General features: G+C 33.2%; 1 protein-coding gene across 3 annotated transcripts in view; it reads right to left on the bottom strand.

Annotated features, from left to right (window-relative positions):
• Positions 1 to 13531, bottom strand: part of CSMD3 (CUB and Sushi multiple domains 3) — a 1080114-nt gene that overhangs the window by 830683 nt on the left and 235900 nt on the right. For all 3 annotated transcript variants that reach the window (XM_029222726.1, XM_029222727.1, XM_029222728.1), the window contains exon 4: positions 11334 to 11528. In XM_029222726.1, coding sequence (XP_029078559.1) covers positions 11334 to 11528 — 195 coding nt within the window. The remainder of the gene's footprint in view (positions 1 to 11333; positions 11529 to 13531) is intronic.

Genomic DNA, 13531 nt, shown 5'->3' with positions numbered 1-13531 from the left:
AAATCCGACTTTCTTTTCTAAATATCAGAAATACACAGAAGGCCAGCACCTATTTCTTATACAAGAATGCCACTCTACCTTTTTGCATGGAATTAAAGTACACACATTTGGACAATAACCCAGGTCACCAAATAGATCATCTTCCAAATAAAAGTTCCCATATTCAATAGACTATGAGTTTCATGAGGCCTGGGGCTGTTTCAATTACCATGGCTCTTAGCTGTATGGCATGTGCATAGTGACTTCTTAGTAGATACCAGTTTAATTACTGAATATATTTCAAATGTGAGAACTTCCAGAAATTAATGACTCAGAAATGCTGTTACCCATGGGAAACATATTTTCACCACTGATGTTTATTACTTGATGATCCCAACCTAATGTGTTAGGCTAATGTGGGGTTTAAAGTTCCCCTTAACTACTACAACTCTGAGAAAAATTCATTCCTCTGCCTGTATGGTCATAGAATGGATATATCTAGACCGGTTTTCAAATACCTGTTTTGATGATGACTATCATCAAGTAAGACGTAAGGCAGTAATCACTACTTGTTGAATATTATGGAGTCTGTATTTTATATATATTAACTAATATAATCCTCATTATAGTAACTATCAAGTAGTAAGGACTCCCCTATCATACAGATGAGAAAACTGAGACCTGAAACACTAAATATCCACATAAAGATTCTATATCTTCTCAGTGGCAGACATGTAAAGGAAACCAAAGCTTTTATTAGACCAAAGTCCACTCTTTGCAGACTTTTTTACTCTCTTGTTTTAAAGAAAATATCTTGGAGCTATAGGCATATGTTTAACTGGCAATGGATATTTTAAAATATTCTAAATACATATATAACACAAGTGATAGCTATTACTTCTATATTATTTTTTTTAATTATTTTTTCATGTATTTGAAACTATTTGTAATTTTTGAGTACCTTCTATGTGTTAAGCATTATAGAAACATTTTAAAAATGTTATCTCATTTAATCCAGTCTCTCTAACATTTACAATCTCCTGAGATAAGTAAAAATATTCAATTTTTGACAAAAGAAACAACATTCCAGTAATATGTGGCAGGAAGGCAAATCAGCTCATGGATCTTATACCCTTAAAGACAAGTCTTGCAACCTTTGCTCCATCATACTGGACACTACTAAGACAATTTAATCAGGACATTTTTATCCTTTTAGTCACACAAATGAACTTTTCAGAACAAGGTTGGGTACATGAGAAGGTGGCTGAGTGTTGGCCTGATTGTTGATAGAACAGCCTACATTTTCCTGGGAGAGATGAAGAAACAGCAAGTGACCTGAGACACTTGTCAATTTTTCCTTGTAGCCTGACATCACTAGTATTTTGGTAGTATTTGAGGTGATAAAATAACCCCATTATCAAATGATTTACGCTTCTCTTGCATGTTTATTAAAAGGCATGCAGAAAATGTTTTCCTCATTACTATTAAATACAGCCGTTCACATAAAGAGACCAGATCCCTTTATGTGAAACGATAAGGCTAATGAATGATTTTGTGCCCAGATAACGTTGTCAAGATAGTAATGGAAAGTGTGGTATAAAAATTCAAAGTTACACTTAATTTATGTGTAACTTTCACATGCACTTTTATTAGTTTGCCCCAGGTTGTGTATACCAAAATGCCATTCTGAATATAGAATATCATTATGAATTTTAGAATGGTTAATCTAGGACTAGCAAATCCATTTCACCTTGTCTGCCAGCTGCTCTTAATTTGTAAGAAGTGTTGGGAGCACAGAGTTGAGGACTCTGAGGCCACATTAAAGCTCAGTGAAATAAATGGCATGGAATGTCTATCAAAGGGAGAAGTGCAGAACAGGTATGTATGCCAGGTATTTTCATTCCAGACTTAGTGCACAGGAATTTGGTTTCACTTTTTATGGAATATTGTTTAGCCCAGCATCAAGCAGTTAAATGCCTTTACAAATACCAGCAGATGGTGTTGATAAAATTCATCGTGCTTGTGAACACAAAAACCCTTGCACCATACTCTCTAGGTTGATGAGGCATTCATTTTTTCTTAAACTACCATGGTTAGGGATCACCAAAATAACTCTCTAAAAGCAAAGGTTTCATCAAGGAGAGACTATGTAAACTCCAGGGAAAGCAATAAGCAGATCATTACAATGTTATCAGCCCCCTGCAAAGTTATAAATTAAAGAATCAGTGTGCTATCAAGTGGCAAAGAGTAGAGAAGGGAAGCCATGGACTGAATAGTCTTTTTTTTTTTTTTTTTCAAAAATGGCAAACACATAAAATCCAAATTCACTATCCCTCTACTCTTTTAAGTTTTAATTAAAAAAAAAATGGCTAGCGGTAAATTGCTCCTTAGAAAACTAGATCATACACTTTATGAAGTATGACTTCATAGACTCCACCTTTAGCCAGTGAATATTAGTAATACATGAGAACTACTTTTGAGGCTAGAAAGGAAAATTATTGCCTCATTGAAAAAGTTCTTGCTCTATACAGTTTGTATTTTTAGCAAGTCCTCTGTGAAATTTTCTCTTAAAGCATTGTTCCAACCTCAACTCCCTTCCACTCAACTGGGAGAAATTAAGGTCTTCCTTATCAAGGTGCCTAAAATTCCATACATTCTGTTATTAAAGCAATTATCACACATTACTGTAACTACTTGATTACATTACGATCAGTCCCACTAGAACTGGGTTCTTAAAGGCAAGATGTGTTTCTTAATCATATTTTGATCCTCATCACATGAAATAATGCTTTGCACAGAGCAGGCCCTTAATAAATATATTTGAATGAGTAAATGTATTCATCAGTATCATTGATGAAGAGAAAAAAAGGTAAGCTTGGCAAAATGAAACTGAGGAGACAGAATTTCAAAAAAACAATGGACGCCATTTTTTGATAGATAAAAGCCATAGAGGTTAGAATAGGAGTCAAAGAAAATATGCCTGAAAGAACTTGAAGATGACGAGTAGGGAAGTAGAGTATATGCCCTGGCAAAACCAAACAAAATGGCAACAAAATCAACAACAAAAACAGAAGTGCTGGTTGGAAGTTTAGACTTGGATATAAGTATAAATGATATTATCCATCAAGATTTTATAAACTGTAATTCCTTTTTTTAAAGAGAAGATGGTAACAGTGCTAAGGAAAAGTGGAAAGATAGAGCTACATAAATAACTTTGTATGTAACTGACACTTTACATATGCTATCATATTAAACTCCAACAGTACTGTGATTTTGGTATTTCTATCTATTAATTCTATTATAGCTAAAGAAATAGTTTCTAAAATAATGTAATTTTTGCTCAAAGGCCCTAGTAGGTAAGTGGAAGAATGAGTATTTAGATTCAGATCTTCCTGACCCCATAGGCTCTTAGCTGAAGGGAAAAAAGGAGCCCTACAAAGGAAATTAACTCTAGGATAGTGTTGGGAAAACTCCACTGAAACCTCTTAAAACACTTCTTGGTTTTAAGTACCTTAAAAAGTCCTTTTGATTAAGGGAGTTTTATGCATTTAAAAAATTGACTAAACATTTTTGGACTGATTCACATATAAAACTCCATTTACTCTTTTGTTATTAAACATTTTTGAAGAGAGATGCAAATAATTTTGGTGAAGTATCAAAGGGATAACAAGCTAAGGCTTTGGAACCTGACAGAATGGGTTCAAATCTGGCATCCCCCCCACCACACCCCAAATCAGGAAAAATTTCTTCATCAGACTCTAATGTTTCTGTACATCTTGCAAGCAGAGATTCCAACTGTCCTTCTCTTTGTACCAAACTATCTTTTCAAAGGTATTTGTCCTGAAGCTCATGATTCCTCTCCTGTAACAACACATACTACATATGCAGATATCTCATACTCTTCATACATTCTATGGGAACTGGGCTTGGAGAACTGGCACAAACGCTGATGCTCTGTCTCCTGACACTTCTGTGAATAATAAACTCTCCTTTGTTTCTGACCCAAGAGTCTTGTGTCTTCTATCACCATCCAAGAAACTATGGCAGAGAAATCGTTAATTCCAAGTCAAGTAAAATCTCAAACTCTTCATGGTTCTTGACATTTATTGAGTAACCTTGAACAATTTTTTTTAATTTTTTAGTTTCAGTTTCATACTGTGAAATTTAAAAGTGAGCATGCTTATAAATTTCCTAATATACTATAAATACTTAAGCAAACGATAATTAGCAGTCACAGAAGTAGATAGGGGTGCCATCAGCATCACTGTGGAACGAGAGATGCTCTCTTTGTCTCTCCTCTTCAAACTACAACCAGTAAAAATCCATAACTCAACAAATATGACTTGGCCCAGCACACCAGGGTGCTGGAGAATTCCACACATCTGTACATGTAAAGGTGGGTGGACTGGAATACATAGAGAAGGCAGAATCAGAAGAAAAGCAGAGACAGTGCCTGAGATCCTGAACCCTCAACCACAGCAGCTGAGCACACAGTCCCAGAGAACCTGGTAGCAGCAGGGAAGGAGGCATACATAACTCCAGCCTCCCAGCCACAGTGGCTCACAGGGAACCAGGCAGCAGTGGCAGTTGAGCCTGCAACTGGTCTCTCCATCCATGAAGGTGCCTACCACTGCAGCCCTGCCCATCCACAGCAGCAGCACATGCAAACCTAATAACCCCAGATGCAGTAGAGGCAACCGAGACTCCAGCTCACTCCCTACTCTCCTACTCCCTCCACTGTAGCAGAGCCTGAGACTCAGGAGATCCTGGGCACAGAGTAGGTTCTTGCCATCCCAGTGCCCCAGGTAATGATGCCAGCTACAACAGTATCATTAGCAGCAGCGAGGCACAAGCAGCTACAATGATGGTACAAGGCAATACCTCTAGCAAAGGTGGTAGAGGGTGGAAAGTGCTGATTCTCAAATATAACTACAGACAGCTCAGGTAAGAGAAACCAAAAACAGTGCTATAGCACAAGCTGCTGAAAAACAAAAGGCCTCTGACTACTAATCTGTTAAATCATTAGAATCAAGGAAATAAAGAACATTCATCTAAAGAAGAAATGTATCCACGACTTCAAATGTGCCAGCGTAAGAACAGCTCATCAAGCCCCATGAAAAACCATGGTAACACAGCATCACGAATAAGAAAATTCTCCAGAAACCAAACTTAAAGTCACACTTATGGAGAATTATCCAGAATCCAACAACACATTAAAAGGATCATACAACATGATCAAGTGGGATTTATCTCAGGGATGCAAGGAGTTTTCAATATCCACAAATCAATCAGTTTGATATACCACATTAACAAACTGAATAAAAACCATATGATCATCTCAATAGATGCAACAAAAACTTTTGATAAAATTCAACATACATTTATGATAAGAACTATCCAGAAAGTGAACATACAGGGAAAAACCCTCAACATAATAAAGGCCATATATGACAAACACACAGCTAACATCATACTCAATGGTGAAAAGCTGAATACATTCCCACTAAGATCAGGAACAAGACAAGAATGCCCACTCTTGCCACTTTTATTCCACATAATTTTGGAAGTCCTAGCCACAGCAATCAGAGAAGAAAAGAAAGAAAAGGAATCCAAATTGGAAAGGAAGCTGTAAAACTATCACTGTTTGCAAATAACATAATACTATATGTAGAAAATCCTAAAGATGCTACCAGAAAACTACTAGAGCTCATCAATGAATTCAGTAAAGTTGCAGGATACAAAATCAATATACAGAAATCTGTTGCATTTCTATACGCTAACAACAAAATAGCAGAAAGAGAAATTAAGAAAAGAATCCCATTTACCATCATATCAAAGAGAATAAAACACCTACAAATAAACCTACATAAGGAGGCAAAAGACCTGTACTCCAAAAACTATAAGATGCTGATGAAAGAAACTGAAGACCACACAAGCAGATGGAAAGATATACCATGTTCTTGGATTGGAAGAATCAATATAGTTAAAATGATCATATTACCCAAGGCAATCTACAGATTCAATGCAATACCTATCAAATTACCAATGGCACATTTCACAGAACTGGAACAAAATTTTTTTAAATCTGTATGGAAACACGAAAGACCCCAAATAGCCAAAACAATCATGAGAAAGAAGAATGGAGCTGTAGGAATCATGCTCCCTGACTTCAGACTATACTGCAAAGTCACAGTTATCAAAATAGTATGGCACATGCACAAAAACAGACACATAAAAATGACAGAAAGTCCAGAAATATTCCCACACATTTATAGTCAATCTACAACAAAGGAGGCAAGAATATACAATGGAGAAAAGACACTCTCTTCAATAAGTGGTGCTGGGAAAACTGGACAGCTACATGTAAATGAATGAAATTAGAACATTCTCTAACACCACATACAGAAATAAACTCAAAATTGATTAAAGACCCAAATGTAAGACTGGATACTATAAAACTCCTAGAGAAAAACATAGGCAAAACACTCTTTGACATAAAACACAGCAATATTTTATTGGATCTGTCCCCAAGGATAATGGAAACAAATGCAAAAATAAACAAATAGTATCTAGTTAAAATTAAAAGCCTTTACACAGCAAAGGAAACTATAAACAAAATAAAAAGACAACCTATGGACTGGGAGAGAATATTTGCAAACAATGCAACCAACAAGGGGTTAATTTCTAAAATATACAAATAGCTTATACAACTCAATATCAAAAAAACAAACAACCCAGTCAAAAAATGCACAGAAGACCTAAATAGACATTTCTCCAAAGAAGACATACAGATGGCCAACAGGCACATGAAAAGGTGCTCTACCTCACTAATTATTAGAGAAATAAATATCAAAACTACAATGAGGTACCACCTCACACCAGTCAAAATGGCCATCATCAAAAAGTCAACAAATAATAAACGCTGGAGAGGATGTGGAGAAAAGGGTATCCTCCCAAACTGTTGGTGGGAATGTAAATTGGTGCAGCCACTGTGGAGAACAGTATGGAGGTTCCATAAGAAACTGAAAATAGAGCTACCATATGATCCATCAATCCCACTCCTGGGCATATATCCAGAAAAGATTAAAACTCTAATTTGAAAAGATATATGCACCCTAATGTTCATAGCAGCACTATTTACAAGAGCCAAGACATGAAAGCAACCTTAATGTCCATCAACAGATGAATGGATAAAGCAGACACAGCACATGTATATACATATATATACACACATATATATATACATACACACACATGTATTTATAAAATATTCCATTACACGTATAATGGAATGTTACTCAGCCATAAAAAGGAATGACATAATACCACTTCCAGAAACATGGACAGACCTAGAAATTATCATACTAAGTGAAGTAAGACAGACAGAGAAAGACAAATATCATACGATATAACTTATACGTGGAATTTTTAAAAAATCATACAAATGAACTTATTTACAAAACAGAATTAGACTCAGAGACAGAATACAAACTTATGATTACCAAAGGGGAAGGGGGGGAGGGATAAATTGGGAAATTGTGAATAACAGATATATAAAATAGATAAACACCAAGGACCTACTGTATAACACAGGGAACTACATTCACTATCTTGCAATAACATATAATGGAAAAGAATATGAAAAAGAATAGACAAGATATAACTAAATCACTTTGTTGTACACCTGAAACACTGTAAATCACCTATACTTCAATAAAAGAAGACTATTTTATTTATGAGATGTTTTATATAAACCTCATGGTAACCATAATACATAAATCTAGAGCAGAGACACAATAAGGAAAGAAAAAAGAAACTGAGAACTATAACATAGAAAATCACCAAAATAAAATGGCAGACAGAAACAATAGAAAAAAAGAAATAACAGAGATATAGAGCAACCAGAAAAAAAAATGGAAGTACGAATGTAAATGGACTGAATTCACCAATTGAAACACAGAGTGGGCAGACAGAATACAACACAACAGCCAACTATATGCTCTCCAGGAGACTCAGCTCAGCTCTAAAGACAAGCACAGACTCAAACGGAAGGGATGGAAGATGACACTCTAAGCAAATGGCAGCCAAATGAAAGTGGATGTGGCCATATTCATATGAGACAAAAGGGAATTCAGACCAAAAAATGATAAGGAGACAGATATGGAAATACTATAATGATAAAAGGTACAATTCATCAAGAAGACACAACAGTTATTAATACATATGCCCCTAACATAGGAGCACCAACATATATAAAATAATTATTAACAGAACTAAGTGAGAAACTGAGAGCAACACAATAATAGTAGGGGATTTTAACATCCCACTTACATCAGTGAATGATCATCCAGAGAGAAAGTCAACAAGGAAACAGTGGCCTTAAATGAAACACTAGATAAAATGGACTTAATAAATTTACAGAACATTACATCCAAATGTGGAACACACAACCTTCTCAAGTGCACATGGAACATCTCAAGGATAGAGCATTTCTTGGAACACACAAAAAAAAGTCTCAGTAATTTAAGAAGACTGAAATCATATCAAACATCTTTTCTGATCACAATAGTATGAAGCTAGATATCAATTACAAGAAGAAAGCTAAAAAAATCACAAATATGTGAAACGTAAACAGCATGCTACTGAACAACTATTGGATCAATGATGAAATCAAAGGAAGATAAAAAAATACACCTGAAGACAAATGAAAATGAAAATACAACATACCAAAACTTATCAGATGCAGCAAACGTGGTACCAAGAGGGCAGTTTATAGCCAAACAGCCCTTCCTCAAGAAATAAGAAAAATATCAAATATACAATCTAACCTAAAAGAACTAGGGAAAAAAAAAAAAGAACAAATACCAAACTGAGTAGAAGAAGGGAAGTCATACAGATCAGAGTAGAAATAAATGAAAAGAGACTAAATAGACAATAGAAAAGATCAATGAAATTAAGAGCTGGTTCTTTGAAAAGATAAACCTTTAGCTACAATCACTAAGGAAAAAAAAAGAAGAAAGAAGGTGCATATAAATAAAATATGAAAAGAAAGGGAAGAAGCAACAAAAGATATCACAGAAGTACAAAGGATTATAAAAGGATACTACGAACAGCTATACACTAACAAATTGGACAATCAAGAAGAAATGGATACATTCTTCGAGTCATACAATGTTCCAAGACTAAATCATAAAGAAATAAAAAATTTGAATAGACAGACAACTGATAAGGTAATTAAAACAATGATCAAAAACCTCACAAAAAACAAAATTCCAGATCCAAAACGGCTTTTCAGGTGAATTCTACCAAATATTCAAAGAATATTTAACACCCATTCTTCCCAAATTTTTCCAAAAAATTGAAAGGGAGGAATGCTTCCTAACTCATTTTATGAGGCCAACATTACCCTGATACTAAAACCAGACAAGTACACACAAGAAAAGAAAATTACAGGCCAACATCTGATGAACATATATGCAAAAATTATGTTACTATTAATGTTACTATTTATGTTACTATTAAAATTATGTTACAACAAATATTACTTAAACTGAATAACAACAATGCATTTTAAGAGAGCATACATCATGATCAAGTGGGATTTATTCCTAGAATTAAAGGATGGTTCAACATCTGCAAATCAAGCAATGTGAGATATATATATATATATACACACACACACGTATCTGTGTGTGTATATATACATACACACACACACATATATCACGTTAACAAAATGAAAAATAAATATATGTTCCACTCAATAGATACAGAAAAAGCATCTGACAAGATTCAACACACATTTATGACAACTCTCAATAAAATAGGTATAGAAAAGAGTATTTCAATGTAATAAATGCCTAGGAGACACAAAGAAATGGAAAGATATTCCACGCTCAGCTCATGGATTAACACTGTTAAAATGTTAGAAGAATTAACATTGGAAGAATTAACATTGTTGAAGCATCCATACTACCTAGAGCAATCTACAGATTCAATGAAATCCCTATCAAAATTCCAGCAACATTTTTCACAGAAACTGAACAAAAAGCCCTAAAAATTATATGGAACCACAAAAGACACCAAGTGGCTGAAGCAATTCCAAGGAAAAAGGACAAAACTGGAGATATCACACTGATTTCAAATTACATTACAAAGCTATAATAATCAAAACAGCATGATACTGGCAGAAAAACATACACAGAGCTCAAATGGAGTAGAACTGAGAGCCCAGAAATAAAACTACGTATATATGGAAAATTAATTTATGACAAAGCAGCAAAGAACACAATTGACAAAGGATAGTCTCTGCAGTGAAAGGAACTGTGAAAACTGGACAGCCACGTGCAAAAGAATGAAATTAGACCGCTATTTTATGCCATATACAAAAATCAGCTCAAAATGGATTAAAGACTTGAATATAAGACCCAAAACCATAAAACTCCTAGAAGAAAGCATAGACAGTACACTGTTTGTCATCGATCTTAGCAATATCTTTCTGGATATGTCTCCTAAGGAAAAGGAAACAAAAGCAAAAATAAACAAATGGGGCTACATCGAACTAAAAAGCTTCTGAACGGCAAAGCAAAGGACCAACAAAATGAAAACACAATCTAATGAATGGGAGAAGATACTGCAAATCCTATAATAAATAAGGGGTTAATAACCAAAATAGAAAAAGAACTCATAAAACTCAACAACAACAACAAAACCTGATCAAAAAATGGGCAGATGACTTGAGATCACGATTTCTCCAGAGAATTTTTGTGGGCAAGATTCATGCATGAATTCAGCTAATGTTGAACATGTTCTGTCTTCCAGGCTATGTACTTTGTACCTTTGTCTACATTAGTATATTACTATGTTTTCCCCATAATACAAGTGATCCTTATTAGTATCGATAATAAATTATACAGCATTCTTAATTTCACGAATTCCCATGCTAAACTCTCTACCAGAAATCTTTAAAAGATTCATAGATTCAGTCAATATTTCAAAATGAAAACAAAGTCATGATTTTGACAGCCTAACTAAATTTCTAAGCATCATAAACTCCATGTTTTTCCAGTACAAACATCAAGACACATATATACACAATGTATGTATAAATATGTATAGAAATATAAAAATATAATCCATTGTCTCATTTCACAAGTAATGTTGTCCTAAGTATTTTTCTTAATCTTTCATGTACTGTATGTGCTTTTTCTAAGCTTCAGATTTTATAAAAGAAACAAGCACCAAATACGTTTTGCAAATATACTGTCTGATTATCACTCTTATTTTTAAAATATTTTCATTATGTCAAACGAATATTCAGTCAACATAAAAATAAACATTATTTTTTTCTTTACCTCTACAGATGGGAACAGGAAAATCCCATGAGGCTGTATTAACTGAACTGGCTATACAGGTGAGTTGAGGGTGGCCGTCAAGGATATATCCAGTTACACAGCTGTAGCGGATCTTGTCCCCAACATCGAACCTTGTACCATATAGCACACCTTTGGGTGGAACTCCTGGGTTTCCACAAGAGCTACTCTGCAATTCTATAGAAGGGAGGGAAAAGAAGAGTTTACAGTTATTTTAATATATATTTTAACATTTTACATTTATAAAATTATATGTAGATACAGGTGTCTTTTTTATCCTTTTAAGAAGATTTACAGAGAAATGGAAATGTCTGCTATTTCAATTACATAAACAGAGAAGTATGGGAAAGTAATGAAATTTTACTGAATAGATATTAGGTGTCATTCTTCATGCCAGCAAAATTTAGATACTTTATATTGTTTACGTTTGTGGCTATTTTTTAAATTAGTATTTATTACTCATATTTTACAGATAAAAAGATCAATACCATTTATGTGGCTTCTTCAAAGTTACATTCTACTAACATAATAATATGCAAATTAAGTTTCATCAGTATGCTCTCCATTACTCTGATGCTTCTACTTAACCCTCAACCATGAATATTTATCTGAAAAAAAATATAGTCTGGGTGGAAACTTTTTTTCACTTAAATAAGAAAAATATAGTGCAGCAAAAAATGGACATATTTTTGAAGCTGGAGAGATTGGAATAGAATTCCAGCTCTAATATGTGTTTAACCTGGAGAATACAATGAGAATTATCATAGTAAGTGCATACATTTGTGAAGTTTTAATTAGATCAATACACAAAATATCTGGAAATTGTCTGATATTCACCTATTGCCCTGTTATTTTATTAGTTGATGCTTAAAAGTATACAAGTATACAAATATAAGAGATTTTTAAAATAATATTCATCTCAGAGAAAAATACATTTTCACTTTAAGTGAAAAAATAGAAAAAATATAAAGAAATAGCAGAAGTTGGGGAGAATTATTTTTTTCTTATAGTATATTCTAAATTTTCTATTATATTACCTTTACATTATATTACTTTTATACTACAAATAATAATCAATAGAAATACAAACAGTAAGGAATGAATGGACTAAAAGGTATTCCAGTTTGAGTAAAGTCTATGGCTTACTTAATAGTATTATACAAATGTTAATTTCCTAGTTTTGATAACTGTGCTATGGTTACATAAGCAGTTAATATTAAGGAAAGCTGGATAAGAGTATGTATATGGGAACTCTGTACTATTTTCACAATTTACCTGAAAGTCTGAAATTACTGCAAAATAAAAAGGTAAAAAAGACGTCGCAATGCAAAAAAAAAGTATGTTTCCAATTAGTCTTGATATTCATCCTATTCAGTTAGTATTCCATGCAATATCATTTTACATTAAATCAAATAATTATAAACCACTAATATTGAAAATATCAATAACAATAGTAAGTAAAAATACAATACCAAAATAAAACACACTTCATAAAATGTAGATATAACTGTACAAAAGCAATCATAATTTATTGATAATTGGTACAGGAAACAAAGCTGAAATTTTGTATTTTTAACCATAATATGCTTATAGTACTTTTGAGAGTGTTTCTTATGTGAATTTTTTTTTCTGTTTAATTTTTCAAGAGTATTGAAAAGAAAACAATCAATGATGAACTTCCAATGAGATCAATCAGTGAGAAGTGTATTGAGGATTCAAAGAACTTGCTCTATATACATTAGAAATGAAGTATATACTTTTAGTTTAAAGCAATTATTTTAGGTTCTCAATCCTAGAAAAGAACTTGACTAATATTAATTAAATATCAATGGTTTCTATAAATAACAGGCAATTTCCTTAAGCTTCCTCACCATTTAATTATACATTATAAACTGATATCTGTAAAATATTTTAAAATATCTGTAACCAAGATTAATGATTTCTAATATCTCACTTTACTATTTCTCAAAGGCATATTTTATAGATTCATTTTCAGTAAAATTTAAAACATATTTATTGTCTATAAATTTTCAGCCATTCTTTAAAAAATACTTTTGAAATGAACAGTTTATTTTGAGATAGTTAATTTTTTAGAAAATTCAATTGATTAATAGATGAGATGTTTGCTGTAAGAGATGGTGAGGTTAATAAGTTTTGATGAAATGAGTAAGAATTCAATC

This window comes from Monodon monoceros, unplaced genomic scaffold (assembly GCF_005190385.1).
Source record: "Monodon monoceros isolate NGI ecotype Baffin Bay Population unplaced genomic scaffold, NGI_Narwhal_1 Super_Scaffold_14, whole genome shotgun sequence".
Lineage (NCBI taxonomy): Eukaryota > Metazoa > Chordata > Mammalia > Artiodactyla > Monodontidae > Monodon > Monodon monoceros.
The sequence above is the reverse complement of the archived record's forward strand: the minus strand, read 5'-3'. Positions and strand labels throughout refer to the sequence as shown.